The sequence below is a fragment of the Cricetulus griseus genome, chromosome 2, assembly GCF_003668045.3.
Source record: "Cricetulus griseus strain 17A/GY chromosome 2, alternate assembly CriGri-PICRH-1.0, whole genome shotgun sequence".
NCBI classification, from domain to species: Eukaryota; Metazoa; Chordata; class Mammalia; order Rodentia; family Cricetidae; genus Cricetulus; species Cricetulus griseus.
The window spans coordinates 448,190,649-448,210,642 of record NC_048595.1 but is presented as its reverse complement, the minus strand read 5'-3'; the positions used below and the strand labels follow the sequence as shown (position 1 = coordinate 448,210,642).

The 19,994-nt window shown below is 40.6% G+C and overlaps 1 protein-coding gene across 14 annotated transcripts in view; it reads right to left on the bottom strand.

Annotated features, from left to right (window-relative positions):
* The window catches only part of Pam (peptidylglycine alpha-amidating monooxygenase), a 265,814-nt gene that overhangs the window by 134,468 nt on the left and 111,352 nt on the right, over positions 1–19,994 (bottom strand). For 11 of the 14 annotated variants that reach the window (XR_003481650.2, XM_027397700.2, XM_027397701.2 and 8 more), the window contains exons 1-2: positions 13,767–13,864; positions 12,716–12,836 (exon numbers count right to left, since the gene is read on the bottom strand). Coding sequence is in view for 13 of the 14 variants with exons in the window: in XM_027397700.2 (XP_027253501.1) it covers positions 12,716–12,836; positions 13,767–13,864 (219 nt within the window). In the remaining variant the exon portion in view is untranslated. Of the gene's footprint in view, positions 1–12,715; positions 12,837–13,766; positions 14,172–19,994 lie in introns of those variants that run through there. The other 3 variants (XM_027397706.2, XM_035441157.1, XM_035441158.1) reach the window with 1 other exon arrangement.

The following is a 19,994-nucleotide window of genomic DNA, read 5'->3' as shown; positions in this document are numbered from 1 at the left end:
TACCCACAACAAATATATTTGAAAGGAGGTTTGTTTTTAAAAGTAAGCAAATATCTTAGATTCTCGAATTTCTAAGTTTCATGATAGCTGACACTTGGATCTTGAGGAGTGCACACAGTAGGACAGAGTGAGGGCAGATGGGAGACAGAATCTTCTAATGAACTAGGGATTTCCATCCTGCAGCAGACTCTAAACCATTAACATAGTATAGATTGGCTTTTTACTTGCTTCTGTGGTCTTCACAGTCCCCTGGCTACCAGAAGTTTCTGTTTTGCCATGTTTTCTTTTAGGTCATCACAAACCAAAGTGGAAAAGAGAACAATTGCTATGGTCAGCCACGGTATGAAATGCTTTATTTCTTTCAGCTGCCTCCCACCACGACTGATTGAAGGACTAGAAGTCCTGTATGCTACGTATCTGTGGCTTTCCAAATTCAAGCTTACTGTGCTGATTAAATAAATGATAGGTAGAAGGTAGAGAGATACTTACGTCTAGCAGAGACAGAAATTTCATGTTGAGTAAGATAAAGTTTTGCTCTCAACTCTAGACTATTTAGGGCAGGAGTTTAATTCCCTGACTCGTCGGCACAGTTTTCTCCATTTGGTACTGTGGAGTGGTTATAAGAGCAGAAAATAATCCAGCAACTATTTGTTAACTTTCTAAACTTGTTTGACCCCACTACAGTCGCCTCTCTAATACCTACACTTACTCAGGCTACCAATCTATCTTCCTTCTTATCTCCGTAGCTGTCATACTCTGTCTCAAGCAAATGAAACTAGAACAGGAAATATCTGTGGAAAGTGCTATGTCATTTAAGAAAAATACACTAAGGAGGTAAAAATTAATATTTAATACATCTACAGTGTCGGAACCTAACATTATATCTGGTATAATCATTTGTGGAAACTGAAGTAGACAGGATTTGTATTTTCATAGCAAAATAATCATTTAGTTGGGAGCACATGATTTGACCCTAATACTGTATGTTTAATGAACGAAATGTTTATTTCCATAAATAATGAAGGCTTCAGCCTTCACAGGTATTTTTCTATTTGTATTTAATGTGATGGCAGTTCTTGTTATGCATTTATTTTCCATAGTTCTATTTCTACAGTGCAGCTTCTAAATTCAATCAGTTCAATCAGGATTTTTTTTTAGTTATCTATAGAATTATTAAACAAGGTTGTTGAAGAGTTAACTGTATGCATATGAGACCTCTGAAAAGAAATAATTCAATCTCTCAGAGACATCGCTTGCCCTTTGTAAATCAATGTTGCCATGGCAAATGTTTTCCTTTACTTCTGGATTGGCTGAAGGTGGGAGTAAGACATACTGTACAGCAGAAATGTACCCTCTATTTTTATGTACATTGCTCTCCAACGAAGCTCTGAGGGTTGCTGGATGGGGCGACTATTGCTTGTGAAGGTCTCGCTATTCCTGTAGTATACATACCTGATTCGTCTCCTTATACATAACCAAGTACAATGTATTGTCTGTGAAGAACTATCCTTGCCTTTAAAGAGCACACTGTGTGTGTGTGTGTGTGTGTGTTTTGGTTTTTTTTTTTCAAAGAATGTGACATCCATGTAGAATGGCTCCAGAAGTATTGCTTGAACAAGGTCGGTGAAATATTAACTTAGACTACATGAATCTGAAAATGAGTGAGACAAAAAGGATCTTTCTTGCGGCTAGTAAGTGCTGAGAGGATCACTTTCCTTGCTAATGTGGGGATGGACGCATGGTTACCTTCCACAAATATCTTCAGACTGACTATCTTAAAAAAATGACCCCCTACAACTCTGCCTCTGTTTATTTCTAAACATGTGCCAAATTCCCTAAATTCTTTATTTAATCAGACTCTCCTAATGGCACTGTTCCAAAGCAGAGGAATAGGAGTTTAAAATTAATCAATTAGAGGCATTGTATAGAAAAATCCCTGTAGAGATTTCTAACCATCAGGGGTTTATATGAGAGAAACACAAAATCCAGCTGCATTCCCCCTCCCATTGGAGACGGTGTGTACTTCATTACTTTTTAACTATTTTACATTTAAAATAATACATGGTCTTTTAAAAGAGAGAATGGATAAATTTTTAAAATCTGCTGCCAGCCTCCTCCATGGAAACAAAAGCTGAGAGCCTCAGGTACCTCTTCCCAAAACCACATTGCTTGGGTAAAAATATATAAACAAACGGACATGAGGAACATCTAATCACACAGCCATGAGTATATCAGGGTTTCTACTTACATTAATGTTTAATATGATTCAGGTGGAATCACACTTCACAGGTATTCTTATATGCAAACACACATACACACACATGTACGGTGCACACATAAACACACACGTACGGTGCATGCACACATGCCTGTGTTGGGTGATATGCTCTATTACAAGCATTCTTTTTGTCATTCATTTTTTAAAATTTTTACAAAATTATAATTTCACATGTCAATCCCTTCTCCCTCTCCTCCCCTCCCCCAACCTCCACCTGCCCCCTCCCCCTTGCCCCCTTTGCTCCCCATGGAGGACAGGGCCCTCCATGGGGGCTCCCCAAATTCCACAACATCATTCTGGGCTGGGCCTAGGCCCTCCTTTTAAGACAGCTCTCTTACTGAACCTGGAGCTTAGATGGCAGCCATCAAGCCCTAGCAATCCCCGCCTCTGTACCCCACAGCACTGGGATTACAGGTGAGTGCCAGCACTCTGCTAGGAGTCACCTTGGGTCCTCATGATTGTGCAACAGCAAGCACTCTTTCTTACCCACTGAGCCACAGCCCTAGGTTTTCACATGGGGGGGGGGTGATCTGAGCTCAGGTCGTCAGGCTGAGTTTGTGTCAAGCATTTTCTGATGAAACCATCACTCTCCAACTCACACAACTTCATAACCACTCTCACCAAGCTTACTTTGAATATTTATTTTACATATTTGAAATGACACTTTGGTACTTAAGGTATATAGCTGTTTTGTTACTGAATAAATGGATCCTTTAATTATTAGTAGATTTTTTAAATGAAATAATAAAGGGTATATTTCTGGTTATAGTTTTATTTCCAGAGCTGTCTTTATAGACATGCTAATTTTTTGTTTCCAATCATCTTTTCTTGTCTCATTTTCCAACTTTCACTGTCTCCATAGATATTTTCCTAAGGCAGTATGAGAGAGATGTACATTCTAACCTGTTTCCACAATGTGCTCCAGAAGATTCTGACTGTGATCGTCCTAAGTAATGAGGCACGTTAACCTCATTCTTGACGCTCAAGAAGACCCTCATTTTAACAACACCGAGGTGCTCACTGTACAGGGCTTTATAATACCTACTTGACAGTGTGTCTTGACTTTACCCATCTTTCTGTTCTTCAGAGCAGAAAGAACAGCAAGACTTACAGAGCTTTCTACATAGTACTGGATTCATCCACAATTCCATCAGAAACTATCATTCCTATTATAGAAATGAAACAACTGTAGGATCTCATCCAAGATGCTGCAACTAGACCTATGCTAACACAGACAGATTCTCCTTGTCCAATTCAAACCAGGCTCTTCCAAACCTTCTTTTTGGCGAGGCCTCAACATCGCTCACAAGGACTGGAACAAACATGGACAGTGTTTCACAGGTCAACTTTACATCCCTAAGATGAACTGGGAACTAGTTAGGGTAACGGATTTCTTGTCTATCCTAGGCACATCTGAGAAAACAAATCTTCTGACTCCCTGATGCTGTAAGAGACCAGAATGGCGACTTAGGTCACTGCCAGCAAGCAGACACACCTGGCCCAATCGCATTTATCCTGACTAGTCCTTGCAATTTCTCACTTCCCTGACTTCACTAAATTCCCAGGCTTTTACTCCATCCCTTCACTCCCTAATTCTCCCCTTACAGTGCTCTGTCCATCGCTTCAGCATAAACAGCAGCTGTGTTCAGTTCACAGTGGATTTTCTATCTTACTGCAACAGTTACTACTGTTCAAAATGTGCCCTACCACTTTGCAACAGCTTTGCTCACCTTTGACGTGACTTACAGCACAGGCATGGGGGTTAAGAGACAGGACTAGGAAATGTATGGGGGGGGGGAGAGGAAGGGCTACGGAGGTCACCGTGAAGGACCTGCTTTTAAGTGTGAGTGGTGCTGGCAGCATTTGAAGTGTTTAGAAGGGAGACCTGGCCTAACTTCTGCTCCAATGGGATTCCCCGCAGCTGCTGTGGTTACATGATCTGGGGATGCAGAGGTACAAAGTAGGCCAGTTAGAGATGTTACCTCATAATAGTTCAGAAGGAACACATGGTTCTCTGACCAGAATGAGGAAGATGGCTGTGGTGACAAAAAGCCTGCATGCTGCTATACTTGGTGACGACACCAACAGGATGTACTGGCATATTGCTTATGAGACATGAGAGAGAATGACGTGTTGATAAAGATGCTGGTTTATTTTATCTAGGAAAATTTATGACAGGAATTGCCACTTACTGAGACAGTGAAGCATGAAAGCAATGTTCCAAATAAAAGAACTAGGATTTATAATCATTTAGATGTAAGTACTGACTAGGTAACTAAGAAACTAAGATTAAGTCACTGTTAACCTTATATTGATGCTTTTATTCCTCACGGTCTGTAATTCAGACACAGTTCACGAAGTGCCAAAGGTTAAATCCATTTATTAGCCTAAGTGACGTATGCAGTTGTTACAATAAGGAATTGAGTAACTACAGCCACTGGGCTGGCTGGCTGTTTTAGCAGCTACAATTCCATATTGGAACATAGTCAAGCCATTCATTTACATATTATCTATAGCTGCTTTCTAACTGCAACAGTCAGGAGACTGTATGTCACACAAGTGGAAAACATTTACTATCTGACACATTAGGAAACAGTTTGGTAGACTGTGGTTTTCATTTAAATAGGAATGATGAAAAATTTGGGTTAGAATAAGGTAAACTTGCTTGTAATATGTCTTCTAACTATTAGGAAATGAGAAATGATTTAAGGAATAATTCAGATCAGTAGCATTTCTTTCTTCTTGCTTGAGAGTGCTTAAGAAAAGCTTGTTCTGGGACTTAGGGTGGAGTCAGTCATCTGTATTTTGTTTAATAAAAATAATTATACATATTTTTATAAGAATATATAATTAAAAATACATGTTTACCTAAAATACACATAGCAACCTTCTCTCTGTTACTATATATTATTTATTGTATATGATTGGCAGTCATAGCTCTTGGTGTCTGAGGTACACAGTTACTTGGTTTTGATCATTGATAATAGCCAAATTTCTCCTCCAATTAATCATCAACAGATCTGCAGGACAGACTTATGAAATAAGCATGAGTTTCAAATTCAAGTTAAAATAAATTTAAAGCTGTGTTCTATTTACTGACAATTTGGTTATGGGCAGTTTATTTTAATCTTTCTTGGACTCAATTCCTTGTATGGAAAAAAATGAATATAATAAGACCTGGAGTAGATTTTTATGCTAATTAGTGAGACAATGGTTGTAAAGTGTCCAATAATAGTAGTCCATAATGAACACTCAAAAATACATTCTCTCCTTGAGCATGCTTAACAGAAACAGATAGAGCAAAAAGAACCCAAATTTACTGAGAAAACAGATGGTCACAAGGTAGTCGCCTACCCCAGAGATGCTCCCATGAGATTTCCAAAGGCATGAGACAGAATAAGAAAAGCTAATCTTAAAAATTTTGCTTTCTTTTTAAAAATCAACATTAATTTTAGTGTGTGTGTGTGTGTGTGTGTGTGTGTGTGTGTCGCTCACATGCGCCACAATGGGCACGTGTCAGTCAGAGGACGTCTTGTGGGAAAGGGTTATACCTACTTCTACCGTAAGGTCTCAGGGATTGGATGCAGATCGTCAGACTTGGCAGCAAGTACCTTCACCTTTGGAGTCATATCACTTGGCCCAGTGATTTTCTTTTGTTTATTTTTTAAATAAAAAAAAAGAATGGGGAGAATGTTCAGAGTGTCCTCATATGTGTAAATATGAAATATCAGAGAAACCATGTGGACCAAGTCTTCCCTGACTGGGCACTAAACAGGCTTCCATCAAAACACAGACAAAACAATCCAATTTAGGCTTCAACAGCTAAAAACAAACTACACACCACTTTAATTTGTACTTTACAAGAACCATTTAATATTTTTGTATTTTAATTGACATAATTAGGTTTCACTAATGAAGCAAGACCTCAATATACAAATAATTTGTGAATTTGGCAATAGCACCAATCTTAAACTTCCAAAACTAAAACAAAAAAGAATCCCATAACAATTTAAGGACAGGAAGACAAATAAGCAAAGCTACAGCATACAGGCTGTCCTTTCTAATCAGTCAGGGTCAATCCCTGTAAACATCGCCATTAGTAATAGTAACACAGAGGACTAATGTTTATTGAGTAGTAAATAAATCCTCTGTAACTAGGATCTGATAGAACTTCTATTAGGAATGAGCGGATTTTCATTGTTGTTTGGTTGTTTCATAAGGTCAGTGCTCAAAGCCCCCAGAAGAGTCACTGAGGAAACCTAGGATGATTTAAGCTAATACAGTGGCAATAATGTATTAGAACTCTACTGATATGACTTCTTGGGAAAACTTTTCCTGCAGGGACAACACCAACAGATGTATAAAGGTGGAGGGACAGATCTCAGCTTCCCTTCCCTCTCTGATCACACAGCCATTGTCCCTGGATTTCCAGCAGTGACTCAGCACTCTGGACCTTTTGCCTCTTTTCTCTTTCTTTACCTGGTCCAGGTTCATGTTCTTCACTTGGCTGCCTTTCCTCACCTTCAAAACACTTAAGTTGCCTCACAGTCTCCAGGGAGTGATGCTGGAAAGTCCATTTCTCATGGTAAAACTCATTCCCCAGTCCATGAGCACACACGCTGCAGGGAACAGTACCAGTGCACATATTCTGACCGCTTACCAAGTGCTGTCAACTAAACTGAAATGAATGAGCTACTGGTATTCTCACACCTCAGAACACCGTGGGTCAGGCAAACTTCTATTCTTCAGGCAGGTGAAGGTACAGGAGGAAGTCACCATACAGCCAAGAAGCATGGATGAATTGGCACTTTAAGAGCTGGAGCAAGGCTACTGCCAACCTGGCTGGAGTGGCTAGGTTCTAAAGCCAGGATATGACTTAATTTAGTATATAAAATTATTTGTAATTATGCCTCGATTATTTTATTTTAAAGCCAAGCATCCATGGGCAGTTAACTCACAAAACGGATACACTTTAGTATGATCATAAAGGAATAGGCAGTATATCGAACTGTTTTCTTTGTAGATGTGAGTTGGTCACAGCAATACTCCAGAGTCCCAGCCACTGAGAGGTCCAGAGCACTGCTAATGCCTTGCCACTTCCTGCCTCCATTGGGCTTGACACAGCGTCTCGGGACACCAGGTCCACACTGACGCTCTACAAGCAACGTTTTCACTTCCTGGCTCTGTTGGGTTTGACACAGTGTCTATGGGACACCAGGTCCACACTGACGCTCTACAAGCAGCAGGGTTAACGTTGCTATTCTTCGCCATCACCTTCTCCCACCTAAAAGCAAATAAATAAATCCCCAGATACTCATGACTTGGAAATGAATGTAAGAGGTACACAAAATTTTCCATGTCAGAGTGAGTTTAACTGAGTGTATAATCAAAGCCACACAGTTTTAATCTTATCACATTGACCTTCCTTCCTTCCTTCCTTCCTTCCTTCCTTCCTTCCTTCCTTCCTTCCTCCCTTCTTTCCTTCCTTCCTTCCTTCCTTCCTTCCTTCCTTCTTTCCTTCTTTCCTTCCTACCTTCCTTCCTTCCTTTCTCTTCCTTCCTTCCTTCCTTCCTTTCTTTTTCTTTCTTTTTTTTTTGTTTGTTTTTTGAGACAGGGTTCTCTGTGTAGCTTTGGAGTCTGTTCTGGAACTCACTCTGTAGACCAGGCTGGCCTCCAACTCGCAGAGATTTGCCTGCTTCTGTCTCCCAAGTGCTGGGATTAAAGGTGTGCGCCACCAACGCCAGGCCACATTGATATTTCTAATAACAGTTCTTCATGACACATACATAGACTTTGAGAATTGGATAGCATTATACTACTGGTAGTTGTATCTTCAAATTTTCACCTCCTTTTTTTCAAGCTGTTTTAAATAAAAGATACAGAACTTCGGGAGTTTTCTTTATCTAGTTTTTCAATATTGGTTACTTAGTTTTTCGTTTAATTAAGGTGAGAGGTCAAAGATCTGTTGAATTCCTTTAGCCTTTGATTGTTTTGTTGACAGTGAGTTGATTCAGAAATCTGTGCTGAAGAGTCTTTTCTCCTATTATCTGTTTATTTTTTTAAATTTTATTTATTTCTTTTAACCTTGTAGGGGAAGCTGTAGCCACGCCTACTTAGGGGCTACAGGTGTGTCTGACCACGCTTGTGAGGGCGTGGTCAGAGTGACGTAGAGTGACTGTGTTTGTGCTTTTGGTTTCTCTTTGTTGTTTGTTGTACAGACCGCTACCATGTCGGTTGGCTAGGTTGCTCTATAAGTAAGGCTTTTTCCTATTAAATACCCTTATATTTCTACCTGACTCTGTATTGGTAATTTCCCACTTTATAACCTCTTGAGAGTAATTATATCATTTTCCCCTTTCACTTTACCCCTTCCAAACTTTCTTATCTATGTGCCCCTCCTAGCTCTCTTCCAAATTCATGGCCTATTTTTTCCCCTTAATGTTTGTTGGTTTTAGAGGTGGTGGCGGTGGCGGCGATGTGTGGTGTGTGGTGTGTGTGTGTGTGTGTGTGTGTGTGTGTGTGTGTGTGTGTGTGTGTGTCCTCCTAGGTATATAAATACAATCTGCTTAGATTATATAATGTTACTTTTTGATTTCAGGACTGGAATGACCATTTGGTACAAGATAACCAATTGGTGCTCTTCCCTGGGGAAGATATTTTTCATGGTCTCAGCATTCCTTGGCTCTTTTTCTAGATTTGCTGTTGTTTGTTTTATCTTTTGGTTTTGATGTTTGACACTGAAGATAGGACACAGTACCAGGTGAACACTAGGCACATGCTCCACCCATCAGCTAATCTCTCAGAATCTACTTGAAAAGTTTTGTATTGATCATATGAAAACCATAAAGCCTAAAGCTTTAAAATAATTTTTCTACTGTAGGTTGTTGGTAAGGGGGCTTAGCAGGTAAAAGGTGCTTGCCTCACAAACCTGACAATGAGTTGCATTGCCAGAACCACAGTAGAAAGAAAGCATCAATTCCTGAAACTGGTCCTCTGACTCCTGCACACATGCATCTCCTCTTCTCTTCTCTTCTCTTCTCTTCTCTTCTCTTCTCTTCTCTTCTCTTCTCTTCTCTTCTCTTCTCTTCTCTTCCCTTCCTTCCCTTCCCTTCCTTCCCTTCTTCTCTCCTCTCCCCTTATCCCCTCCCCTCTCCTCTCCTCCTCTCTTTTTTTCTCCTCTCCTCTTTCCCTCTTGCCCCCTCACACATACTAACAATCATAAATAAAATTAAATGAAAAACGGATACTGTAATAGAGTCCCAGTTACTTTTCCTGAACAAACCGGTTAGGTTTAATTGAATAATTTTTAATGACCGTCTGAGCTCATGTAGTATCAGAGAGAGACCTGATCTGACATGGTGTGTTTGGTCATGATAGTAACCTAGGATTGTATGCCACCTGTGAAATTAGTTATCCCTGAGGTCACTGCCACCTCTATTACACATCTGCTTACCTTCCTAACACAGCCTACAGTCTTGTTTCTCACGCAAAAGACTTCCGTCAGCCTTATCCCTACCATTCATAATATTTCCAAAATATAAGCAACAGTTCTGTGATCTAGATTGAATGGCATATTTCTTGGACTGCTCTTGGCTACTGATACCAAGCTCTTGCTTCTACATGGTTTGGACATTTGCGTGAATTCTGTTTGTGTTGTTGTTTGTTGTTGTTGTTGTTGAACCACAACCGACAGGAAGACTTCTCAGCCTGACATTTGCCTTTCCTCTCTGCTGTTTCTTGATTTAAGAAGTATTTTCTTCTTCATATTCCAGATAACTTATATTTTGCCCACTTATTCTTGTTCTTGATCATTTTACTTTCTTGGATTTTGTTTTGTTTTGGTCAACTTTCAGTTGCCCTCTTCTACCTTGAGTTTCTTCATTCTAATTCTTTTCATTCTTTCTTGCCCTTTTGTCTCCTTTCTTCTTACCTGTGTTAACTCTAGTTTAAGCTGCATTTTAAGACAAAGGTGATTGCTTTCTTTTCACTAACAGTATGTACAGTATCAGAAGTCTGAATCCACCTCACCAAGAATGCCAAGTTGAGGGGGAAAGAAGTTTTGTGTCTGTCTATCATGAGCGGCGTGTCATTTTCCACGAATATTTATGAGTTGGATCATCTGTAGATCAGCCAGTATGCAGAATGCATTGAATCAAGAATGTTGAGAGAACTTGGTGAAACATTCTCAGGAGGTAGAAGCTGTTTCAGAGCAACTGAATCACTCGCCCAGTTAGACAGTTTTGCTGCAAGTTAAGAAAAACCTCAACCCAGTTTGGATGAAACAGTAAAGTTTAACATAAGCAAATGTGACCAAAATGTCACCAAGAACTTCCATTGTTTCAGTCTCTCTGTGTTATCCCAGAAAAATCTTCTCATAGAGCTAGCATACGCCAGGACTCCAGGCTTGCCACTCACATAAAACAGGAAAATACACTCTTAGCAAAAGTCCTAAGAGTTGACTGGGCTGTTCTAGGACACATGTATTTTTCTGAATCAATCACTGTGGTAGGGAGGCAAGATCCAACCATCTGGTAATCCTAATCCATTCACTCCCCATCTGGAGATGGCTCCTGGGAACCACCTGGCCTCAGAGAGAGAGAGAGAGCAAGGAGGAAAGTGACTCTGCAGCAATGGTAACCAACAAATGGCCACTGCACAAGGCAACACCCTGTGCCTAGAGTGCAAAATAAACAGCAGCAATTTAAATGCTACATGCTCTCTTTCCATGCTGTCGTTTCGCTAATCATAAGACTATAACATTGAACAAAGATTTATTTTATGAGAACAGAGCTCTTCCACATATTTTTTTTTTTTAAATCAGCTTTTCTAGTTTTCTTTTCTCTGAGTACTGGTCGAAACAGAATTGTCTACTATCATTGTTAAGCAGCAACAACGATAGAGAAATAGTTCCAATTAGCACTAATTCATTATTTGATTTAAACAAGGACATTCTTGTGGGGGGGGGTTATGCTAGAAACAATGACTGAAGTTGGGCAAGGCAATGCATCCCTGTATTTCACTCAATGAGGCAGGAGGACTGCCTTAAGCTTAAGGCCATCCCACAGTGTGGAGGGAGACAACCTCAAAATATAAACAAAAGCAAAAGCAAAAATAAAAAAACAAACAAACAAACAAAAAACCAGATGACAAATTGGTGATTATTTTATATTAAAAATAAGCAGTTAAGTTTTAAAAAGTATAGTAAAAGCTCTGTTTTAAACCTGAAAAGAAATAAACAGCAAGTTCATTTCTTGGGTGGGGGCTGTGGTTTTTGTGCTCTGGTCTTACTCTCTTACTTAAATATTACATAAGGTGATTATGAAAGTCAGGGTCGGGGCAGAAATAACAAAATGTACAGGGGAGGTATCTGCACAGTGTCGTGGGACTGCAGAGACAGTGAGGGCCATTTCTTACATAGCTGTAAAGTAGTTACTCATAATCATACTCAAGTGTGTGTGTGTGTGTGTGTGTGTGTTCTCTAGAGCTTCTGGCTGTCAGTTTCAAAAGTCATTTTCCTCCATAACTAGAATACTTTTCCTTCCCCAGTGCTGAAAGGGGAAAAGAGGAAATCGTACATTATCTGCAAGAATGAGTCACCAGCCACTGCAGCTCTCCCACATGCAGGCCTCTCCCGTCTGCGGACCTTCAAAAGCAGAGGGCTATCTTTTAATGACATGCGTAAATCCCGTTCTGCCTGGTGGAGAGCATAATGAATTCTGGCCTTTTCATGCTTAGTGAAACTCCTTGCACACACACCGGTGTGTGTATGTGTGTGTGTTAGCTTCTTGTGTGTGCTCAGACATGGGATGCCTAGCAACCCTGTTCAATTTCACAGGCTCTACCACACACCGGTGTGAGCCCTGCTGTTCTTTCTTCAAACTGTATCTCTAGAAAATTTATTCTGCCACCTGTATGAATAGTTTCCTTAACTTTCCAAACTGTGGAATGTTTTCTTTTTTTTTTCTTCAAATTCTTGGCAGCAAACAGAATTTTCTGTCTTCATTGTGGCTGCCCTGGAAAGGTATTAAACACACACACACACACACACACACACACACACACACACACACACACACACACAGAGTAATCAGGTAGACACAGCTGCTCAATGTTATTTCCTTCATTAGAACGTCTTCCTTATTTTAGCGACTATTTAGATGCTGTATTACAGAGGCAATTTATCCATGGAGAATCACAAAATGTAAATTTTCAAGGTTCCATTTCAAATCACAATAACAAAATGAGTAGCCCTTTAATAAAAAGAATTTAGCTGGATATTTTGCCTGGAAATCTTACCCCTTTTCTAGTATTCTCGTCTCCTCCGGGGAGTCTGAAAGCAAAGGAGTTACTACAGCTGCAAATACAGGTTCCTTGTTTTAGCTTTCATTTTAGACGGTCCACAGAACAGTTGAAAATAAAGCACAGAAATCCACGCACCTCTTTAGGGGTAACCCCAGGCATGCGAATATCCAGTGCAAAATCAGATGAATCAATTGGAGTTACAGGTCTGGTGGTTCCAAGGCATTCATTGGAAAATGATCTGGTAGTCTCTTTAAACCTGAAGAAGATGATTTGAACAGCCTTGAACATAATCGGAAGGGCAGAGATAAATCCTATGACCTTAAGTTTAAGGATAACTAATGTAGATCCAATGTAAACTAGAATGCGACAGCTGAAACAACCCTGATATCCAGAGGTTATTGTCGATGAACAACATAGAGCCAGTTTGTAAGCAAAAGACAATCACAGCAACTAAGCCAGGCACACTTAAAGTTTGGCTCAATAAAAGCCTGCAATACATATTTATTTCTCCTTAATGAAGACATTATCCTTCTCACACGCAGGCTGATTTTCTAGTGGAAAGGCTACGGATGACCTGTAACCCAGTAACGTTATGTCAGCTAGGAGGGTCCAACAATACTAACCAGAAACAAACAACAAAACATCCCTAACCACAATCTTGCTAAGTACAATTATGTGAGGAAGAAATAAGGACTGCGATGTGAATTGCAAATGTACAAGTGCATAAATATTTCATATGGTAATTACGAGGTGCCTGTATACAGCTCCATATTTCCTAGAGAGCTATTATAGCCAATGATCTCCCCGCCACCGATCTATCTTGGTATTTTATTCCTCCAGCTGTTATACACAGGAAAGCATTCAAGTCTAAACAACTGTATGGTAGTTTCTGATCTATTTCCCCAAGAGAGAGCGATTAGTTCTGGAAGTCACAACTTCTAATTGGAGTTCCGAAAGCCCGGTGTCAGCTTGGCTACAGGTCGATGGGTGGGCTTTATCTCTCTGCGAGGGGCACTTCAGAAGTTACAGAGGCTAAAATTCCAAGTCCTTTCGGGTAGAGAAAACCAGCCTTGTAGAGATTTTTTTTTTCTCCCAAGGACCCTGCTTACTACATTTCTAAGGCACAGAAACCACCCCAACCACCTTCCTCTCGTGAAAGGAAACCAACAAGCCAAACACCACGCACCTCTTGAAGACAGAAAGTGGGCTTCTGAAGGCCAGGCAGCTGCCTTGCAGGGCGAGCAGCAGCAGCAGCAGCAGCCGGCTGCGGGCGCGTCCGGCCATGTCCGAGCTGGGGCCGGGGCAGCGTGCAGCAGCCGGGCGGGCGGGAGAGCAGGGCTGGCGGTCACCGCTACTTCATGGCCCCGGGCGACGGGCGACGACGTGCGGCCAGCCGGTCCGCTTGGTCTGGTCCGGGTGCGTGGGAAGCGGCACTGGAGTCCGCTCCGCCCGCCCGCGGGAGCCGCCCGCCCTCCAGAGCGCCTTGAGCCGGTGCTCTGGCTGCTGGACGTGCGTGCGAGGTCCTTATCGCTCGCAATGACAGGGGCTCTGAGGGCTATCGCGCAGACCCGCGTCAGTCATCATTCGGAACCTGCAAAAATAGAAGCCGATAATGGATGACTAACACATTACAGCATTTGTCCTCAGCAAATCCCAGCCGAGGTTCTTTAACACACGAGGAGTTTCACAAGCTTGCGCCCAAGCCTGGGGAAAATGCTGGTCTGTTGATGCCTCTCTCCACCCCAGCGACAAGCCCCCGCGACTTCAGGGACCCCTGCCCTGCCTCAGCTTGCTCTTCCTCCCCTACACCCACTCCCGGCTTGTTTTTGTCTTATTGATTTTTTTAATTTTATCGTTGTTTTGATTTTTACCTATCTCTTCCCTGTGCTTTCCTCTCCTATCTCCCTCCATCCTCTCTCATCTCACAAAACAAAACCATGCTCCAGACCTCCGTTCAATGTAAACAAAGTTATTCACTCCATCACTGATGAAGGCACAAGGAATACACCAGAGGGGCGAAGACAAAGCACTTAGAGACCCTAAGAATCAGGCAGAAAAGAGGAGAACAAAGGCATTTCATGTATATGCACCGCAGGGCTCCAGACGAGAAGAGAAAGAGCCAGATACCCCCTGCCCGCACAAGCATTTCTGTACAAGTCAATTGCCCAAGTTATCAGAATCACTCTAAAACAAACTAAAACTCTACAGTTAACGTGATACCTGCTTGGCAAAGACCCCTTGAAAATCTGGCTTCTAATACACAAAGCAGTAATTTCTTCCCGATAACGGCATGCATCCCCAAAGATGCCCGGTCCTAAATAAAGATTAGGAACCGATAACAGAATTAAAAAGGGGTGTGGAGTGGCGTGGAAAGGATCTTAGCCGTCCTCCAAATGAAATGTATCTAGAAAGCCTATGGGCAAGAACTTCCTATTGATGAAAGCAGGAGAGGTGAGGGCTCAGGGAATGAGAAGACAAAACTATGGCTGACTGTGAAGCTGATATATATATATATATATATATATATATATATATATATATATATAGTGTTTTTTTTTTATCAAAAGGAAATTAACAGCCTTAAAAGAAGGTTCTAGATCAAGGTCCTCTTCTGTTTCCTCTTCCTCTCCACACATTTCCTCCCCCTCCCCCTGGTATAAATACTCCCCTGTAGAAAGGAACATGCACAGTTGTCTTCCAAGCTAAGCCTGAAAGTCTACTATCTCACTATGGAAGGCAAGAATGCAACCCTACCGGACCGACTTTCATGACCAGATCATGGGATGGTTTCCTGGAGCTTTAATTATGTCCAATAAATATTTGTGGTCTACCTTTAGCAAATACCACCTCACTTACAGAAAAAGAGGTATGCATCTGAATATTTCTGGCTAGTGGGATAGTCACAATCATATCTTTGTCCCCTATACTGTGATTCCCACCCCGGCCCCCACCCCGACTCCCAAGGCCCTTTCATAAGTACCTAAGTTTGTATGTGTTTTTCCCTCCGCTAATCTTTCTCAATTTCTTAAAGGGGCCTTCAGGCTTAGGGAAAATTTCCCTCTCTTGTCTGCAGAAGCCACACAGAAAAAGTGTGACATAAAGCTCAACGAGGCTAAACTCTGAGATAATCATGATTTGACTTTACCAGTTGCCCTGAACATTTGCCAGATTATGTCTTAAATCTGAAAATTATAGTGAGTAATAGTGTAAAACATATCATTCACATGCGGAAAATAACTTCTAGAAAATAGAGTTCTAAGTCTTCATTTCAAGCCATAATTAGAAATATGTTCCAGAGAATACCAAATCAGTTGATTTGATAAATAAATAACAATACATATAACAATAGTCAGGGGCTGGGGTGGGGCAGCAGCTTTGTGGTACAGCTTATGTTTAGCAAGCTGCAGGCTGTGAGTTCAATCGGTAGTACCAAAAATGAATGATAATTAAATAACCTAGACATTCCCCACAGTAATATGTTAGCCTCTAAACTGCTCTCTTGAAATCATGGTGTAGTGAAGCTAAGCGGGGGTGTGTGTGTGTGTGTGTGTGTGTGTGTGTGTGTGTGTGTGTGTGTGTGTGTGTGTGTGTGTGTGTGTGTGTGTGTGTGTGTGTGTGTGTGTGTGTGTGTGTGTGTGTGTGAAAAACCAGGAACAAGGAACATAAATACTAACTGGAAACTGAACAATATTCATCATCATGGACAGCACTATCTAAGTTAAATGCCACACACCAAATATAAATAAACTACAATTTAATATCCAACTACTCAGGAGTGCTTGAGGCTCACCAGCACCCAAGGATCATGGGTGATTTGCATAAACAATGACATATTTAAAAGTCTGATGCTGTTTGTTAGAAGTTGGCCTTTGGCTTCCAGTTTGAGATGAGCAACAAAACCCTCTGTCCTTATTCTAAATAAAGGAAAAGACCTCCTGGGGATTCTGGTGTTGGTGTTGAAGCTGTGCTATTGTCTTAGCTCCCAACCAAGTACAGTACTGTCACGTGACAACATAGAGCATTCCCCGGAGTTCTCTTTTTAAAAATATATATGTTAGAGAAGAATCCTATTTCATTCAGAGCAACATTCAAGGACAGGACTTGTTACAGTTGCCAAGGAGGCTTGGCATTAAACAAAAACACTTGAAAACAAGAGTTGTTATTAAAACTCTGTAACAGAACACACCCTTAAGTACTAGCCTTGGAAATAAAATTCCATCTAACTGTCTGATTGATTTTATTTCCCTTGATGTCCCTAAACCACCCACTTACCAAAAAAAGAGAATTAATGCTATGGGTAGAAGCAAAGATGACATCAGAAACCACAAATACAATACCTTTTATTATATGAAAGCTAATTGTGATTCTTAACACCTTCCAAAGATGGAATACAAACTGTAATATGAAAGTAAGCATGTTTAACCATCACCATTTCATTTTTATTTCATAATTCCTATTAAGAGTATGTAATATTCAAATTTTTGTCTCAAGATTTTGAAACTTCAAATTATATACTCCTGAGATAATAAATTTATTTATTAAAAATATTTAATTTTGTAGACTGCATGAGACATTATGACATTATGATACACATTTGAGTTTATAAGATACCTGAGACTAAAAAGAGAAGATGATTTATTAAGGAAATAAGAATTTCACACAACTGATGGAAGAACTACTCCTAGAACAGACCATTAAAAGAGACCCAGGGATCTGAGAAACAGAGGCATCTTCAAGATGAAAGCAAACAAAAGCTTGACCACATCTTTATCAGAAGGCATAGCCAGGTACAGGGGACAGCAGGAGCAAAGGGCCTAGGAGGGGCAGAAGACATGATGTGTTTGAGGAACAGTAATAAAAGCTCCGTCTCCTGGAGACAGCAAGCCCAGGTGCACCATTTTATCTACAATACAAAGCACATATACTGTTTATAACTCCATTATTTCACTGGGTAAGGATGATTTATAGTTTATGCCTGTATGGGTATTAATTCAATAAGCAGATCACTAGGTAGTAAGTCAGGGCTGCACTGGAGGACCATAAAGCTAACTGAGATCCTAGAGAGTGTTGGTTACTCTCAATACTTCTATTTAACAAGTAAAAAAGAAGTCCCTGAAATCTGTAGTTAAAGACTCAAAGAAACATATTGACTAATTGTTCATGGATTAATGCAGGCAAGTGAGAGAATAGTGGCTACTTGGAAACTGAAGGAAAACTGTCTGGTGTCTAGCTCTGACTGACTGAGTGGGCAAAAGTCTCTCTGTGCCTTGGTTCACACCACCTACTTCATAAGAGCTATTCCAGGAAAAAGTGAGTTCATCTCCTAAGGACAGAGCAAGTGTGTACTAAATGCTTGTAATTAGTGCTCCTCCAAATACATATCCAGGCCCACAATGCCGAGGACAGTGATAATCAAACAGATAAATTCCTAACTGTTATAAAAAGTATCTTCTAGTGTGGGGGAAAATAGCTATGAAGTTATGAACTCCATCTACTTTTAAGGACGTTGTATGAGGCTTCCTAGAATGACAGGAGTAAACCAACTAAAGGATGCATAACCATTCACGCAGCAACTTGATTTCAGGGCATTTACTCTTGAACAAAACCTAAACAATGACACAAAAGTGTCAACAAAAGTATTTAATAGCATTGTTGAAAATAACAAAGAACTAGATGCATTTTTTAAAATAATAGCATTGGAAGCCACTTAATGTCTGTCAAAAGTAGACTGATAACATTTTTTTTTAGCTAAAACTTACAAAAATCCCATATGAGGAACCCCTTTTAAAAAGACTTTTTTTTTGTAACTAAAAATTTTAAGAATCTTGGAGGAATGTTCCAATTATAGTACAAATAATCTTTTTTTTCTAAAACCATTGAACATGAAGTTACTGACCTGATACTTCAGCCCTCTGAAATACTTTAGGGAGATTTCCTTTTAAAAATAAGAACAAATGGGCTTTTGAGATGCCTCATCATGTAAAGGCCCTTGCTTCTAAACCTGGGGCCCTGAAGCTCAGTCCCTAAGACCCACATGGAGAAATCCAGCTCGCTACATACATATCCACACATATGCATGCATACATACACTCAATAAATAAATGATAATTTGACTTAAAAGAATTTAAAAGTGCATCCTATTACATGGCTAGCAATTAAGGCTACACATTAGCAGATTAACGGCCCCACTCTATGGTCTCCTTTTAAAGGCTGCTTGGGCATCCCTACTAAATGGCAGCTGGCTTCTCCCAGGGTAGTCTTTTCTGATGGTACTGTAATGTGTCAAATGAATCTATAATATACCATCCTATTGGCCATAAAGATGAGCTCCATCCCTGGAAGCTTTTACTAGATGGCAAGAGGATTTTGTCTTGTTAAGACCATGTGATGTTGACTGTTACGATAAATCTTTCTGCCAAAAGCTGCCTGAGCCCTACCGTATCTGCCAGCCACCTGAGTTCTGCCCACCGCGTAGATGGACAAAATAATACACAGACTTATATTAGGTACAAATGCTGGTTGGCCAATGACTAGGATTCTCATCTGATAGCTCAATCTTAATTATCATAAATCTATATATTTTATAAGACTTATCTTATTGGACGCCTTCCATTGGCGTCGCCCTTTGCCAGTGGATCATATCACGCCGCTGGAGGAAGAGCAGAGGGGAAAAGGGACCCACTTCCTGTTTGTCCTTTCTTAAATATGAGTCTCCTTGCTATGTCATTCCTGCCTGGATCACCACTTCTCTACTACATTTCCCAGAATCTTTTTTGACTCCTAGTCCTGTCTAACTTGCTGCCTCATTGGCCAAACAGAACTTTATTTATCATCCAGTAAGACAAACACATACACAGAAGCACTTCCCCTGTCAGTTGACCCTTTAATTCAGGTGGTCTTTCCACCTGGGTTTCTACTGTACAGTTACTAGTGTCACTTTTAATTAATGCTTTTGGTGAGGAGGTTATTTTTATTCTGCAGGTATTCAATTTTTCATCAGACTTTCAGCTTATTTTACTTATTTCATCACAATGGGCGCATGGTGCCCTGTTTTGCTCAATAGGTTTTAACCAGTTGCTATCTTTACGTACATCACATGGATGCTAACATTTTCCCAGTTATCGAGCTTTAAAGCTATCTTTCTATCCTTATGGTGTTTGCCCATGATGCTTGGAATATCAGAACTTTCCCTCCTTCATCCCACTTGGGTCTTTGTTGACATCCCCAAAATGGACTGTTGGCCTTATTTGGATTCTGATAATGCCGTATGATTGATTTGAACCTGAACTGCCCTCCAAAGGCCCCATGACAATAATCAGTGGCCAGTTTGGCACTACTGGAAGGTGGCAGAACCTCACCTTTAAGAGGTAAAGCCTACAGGGAGCTGTGGGAATCTGACTGCATGCATTTGGAG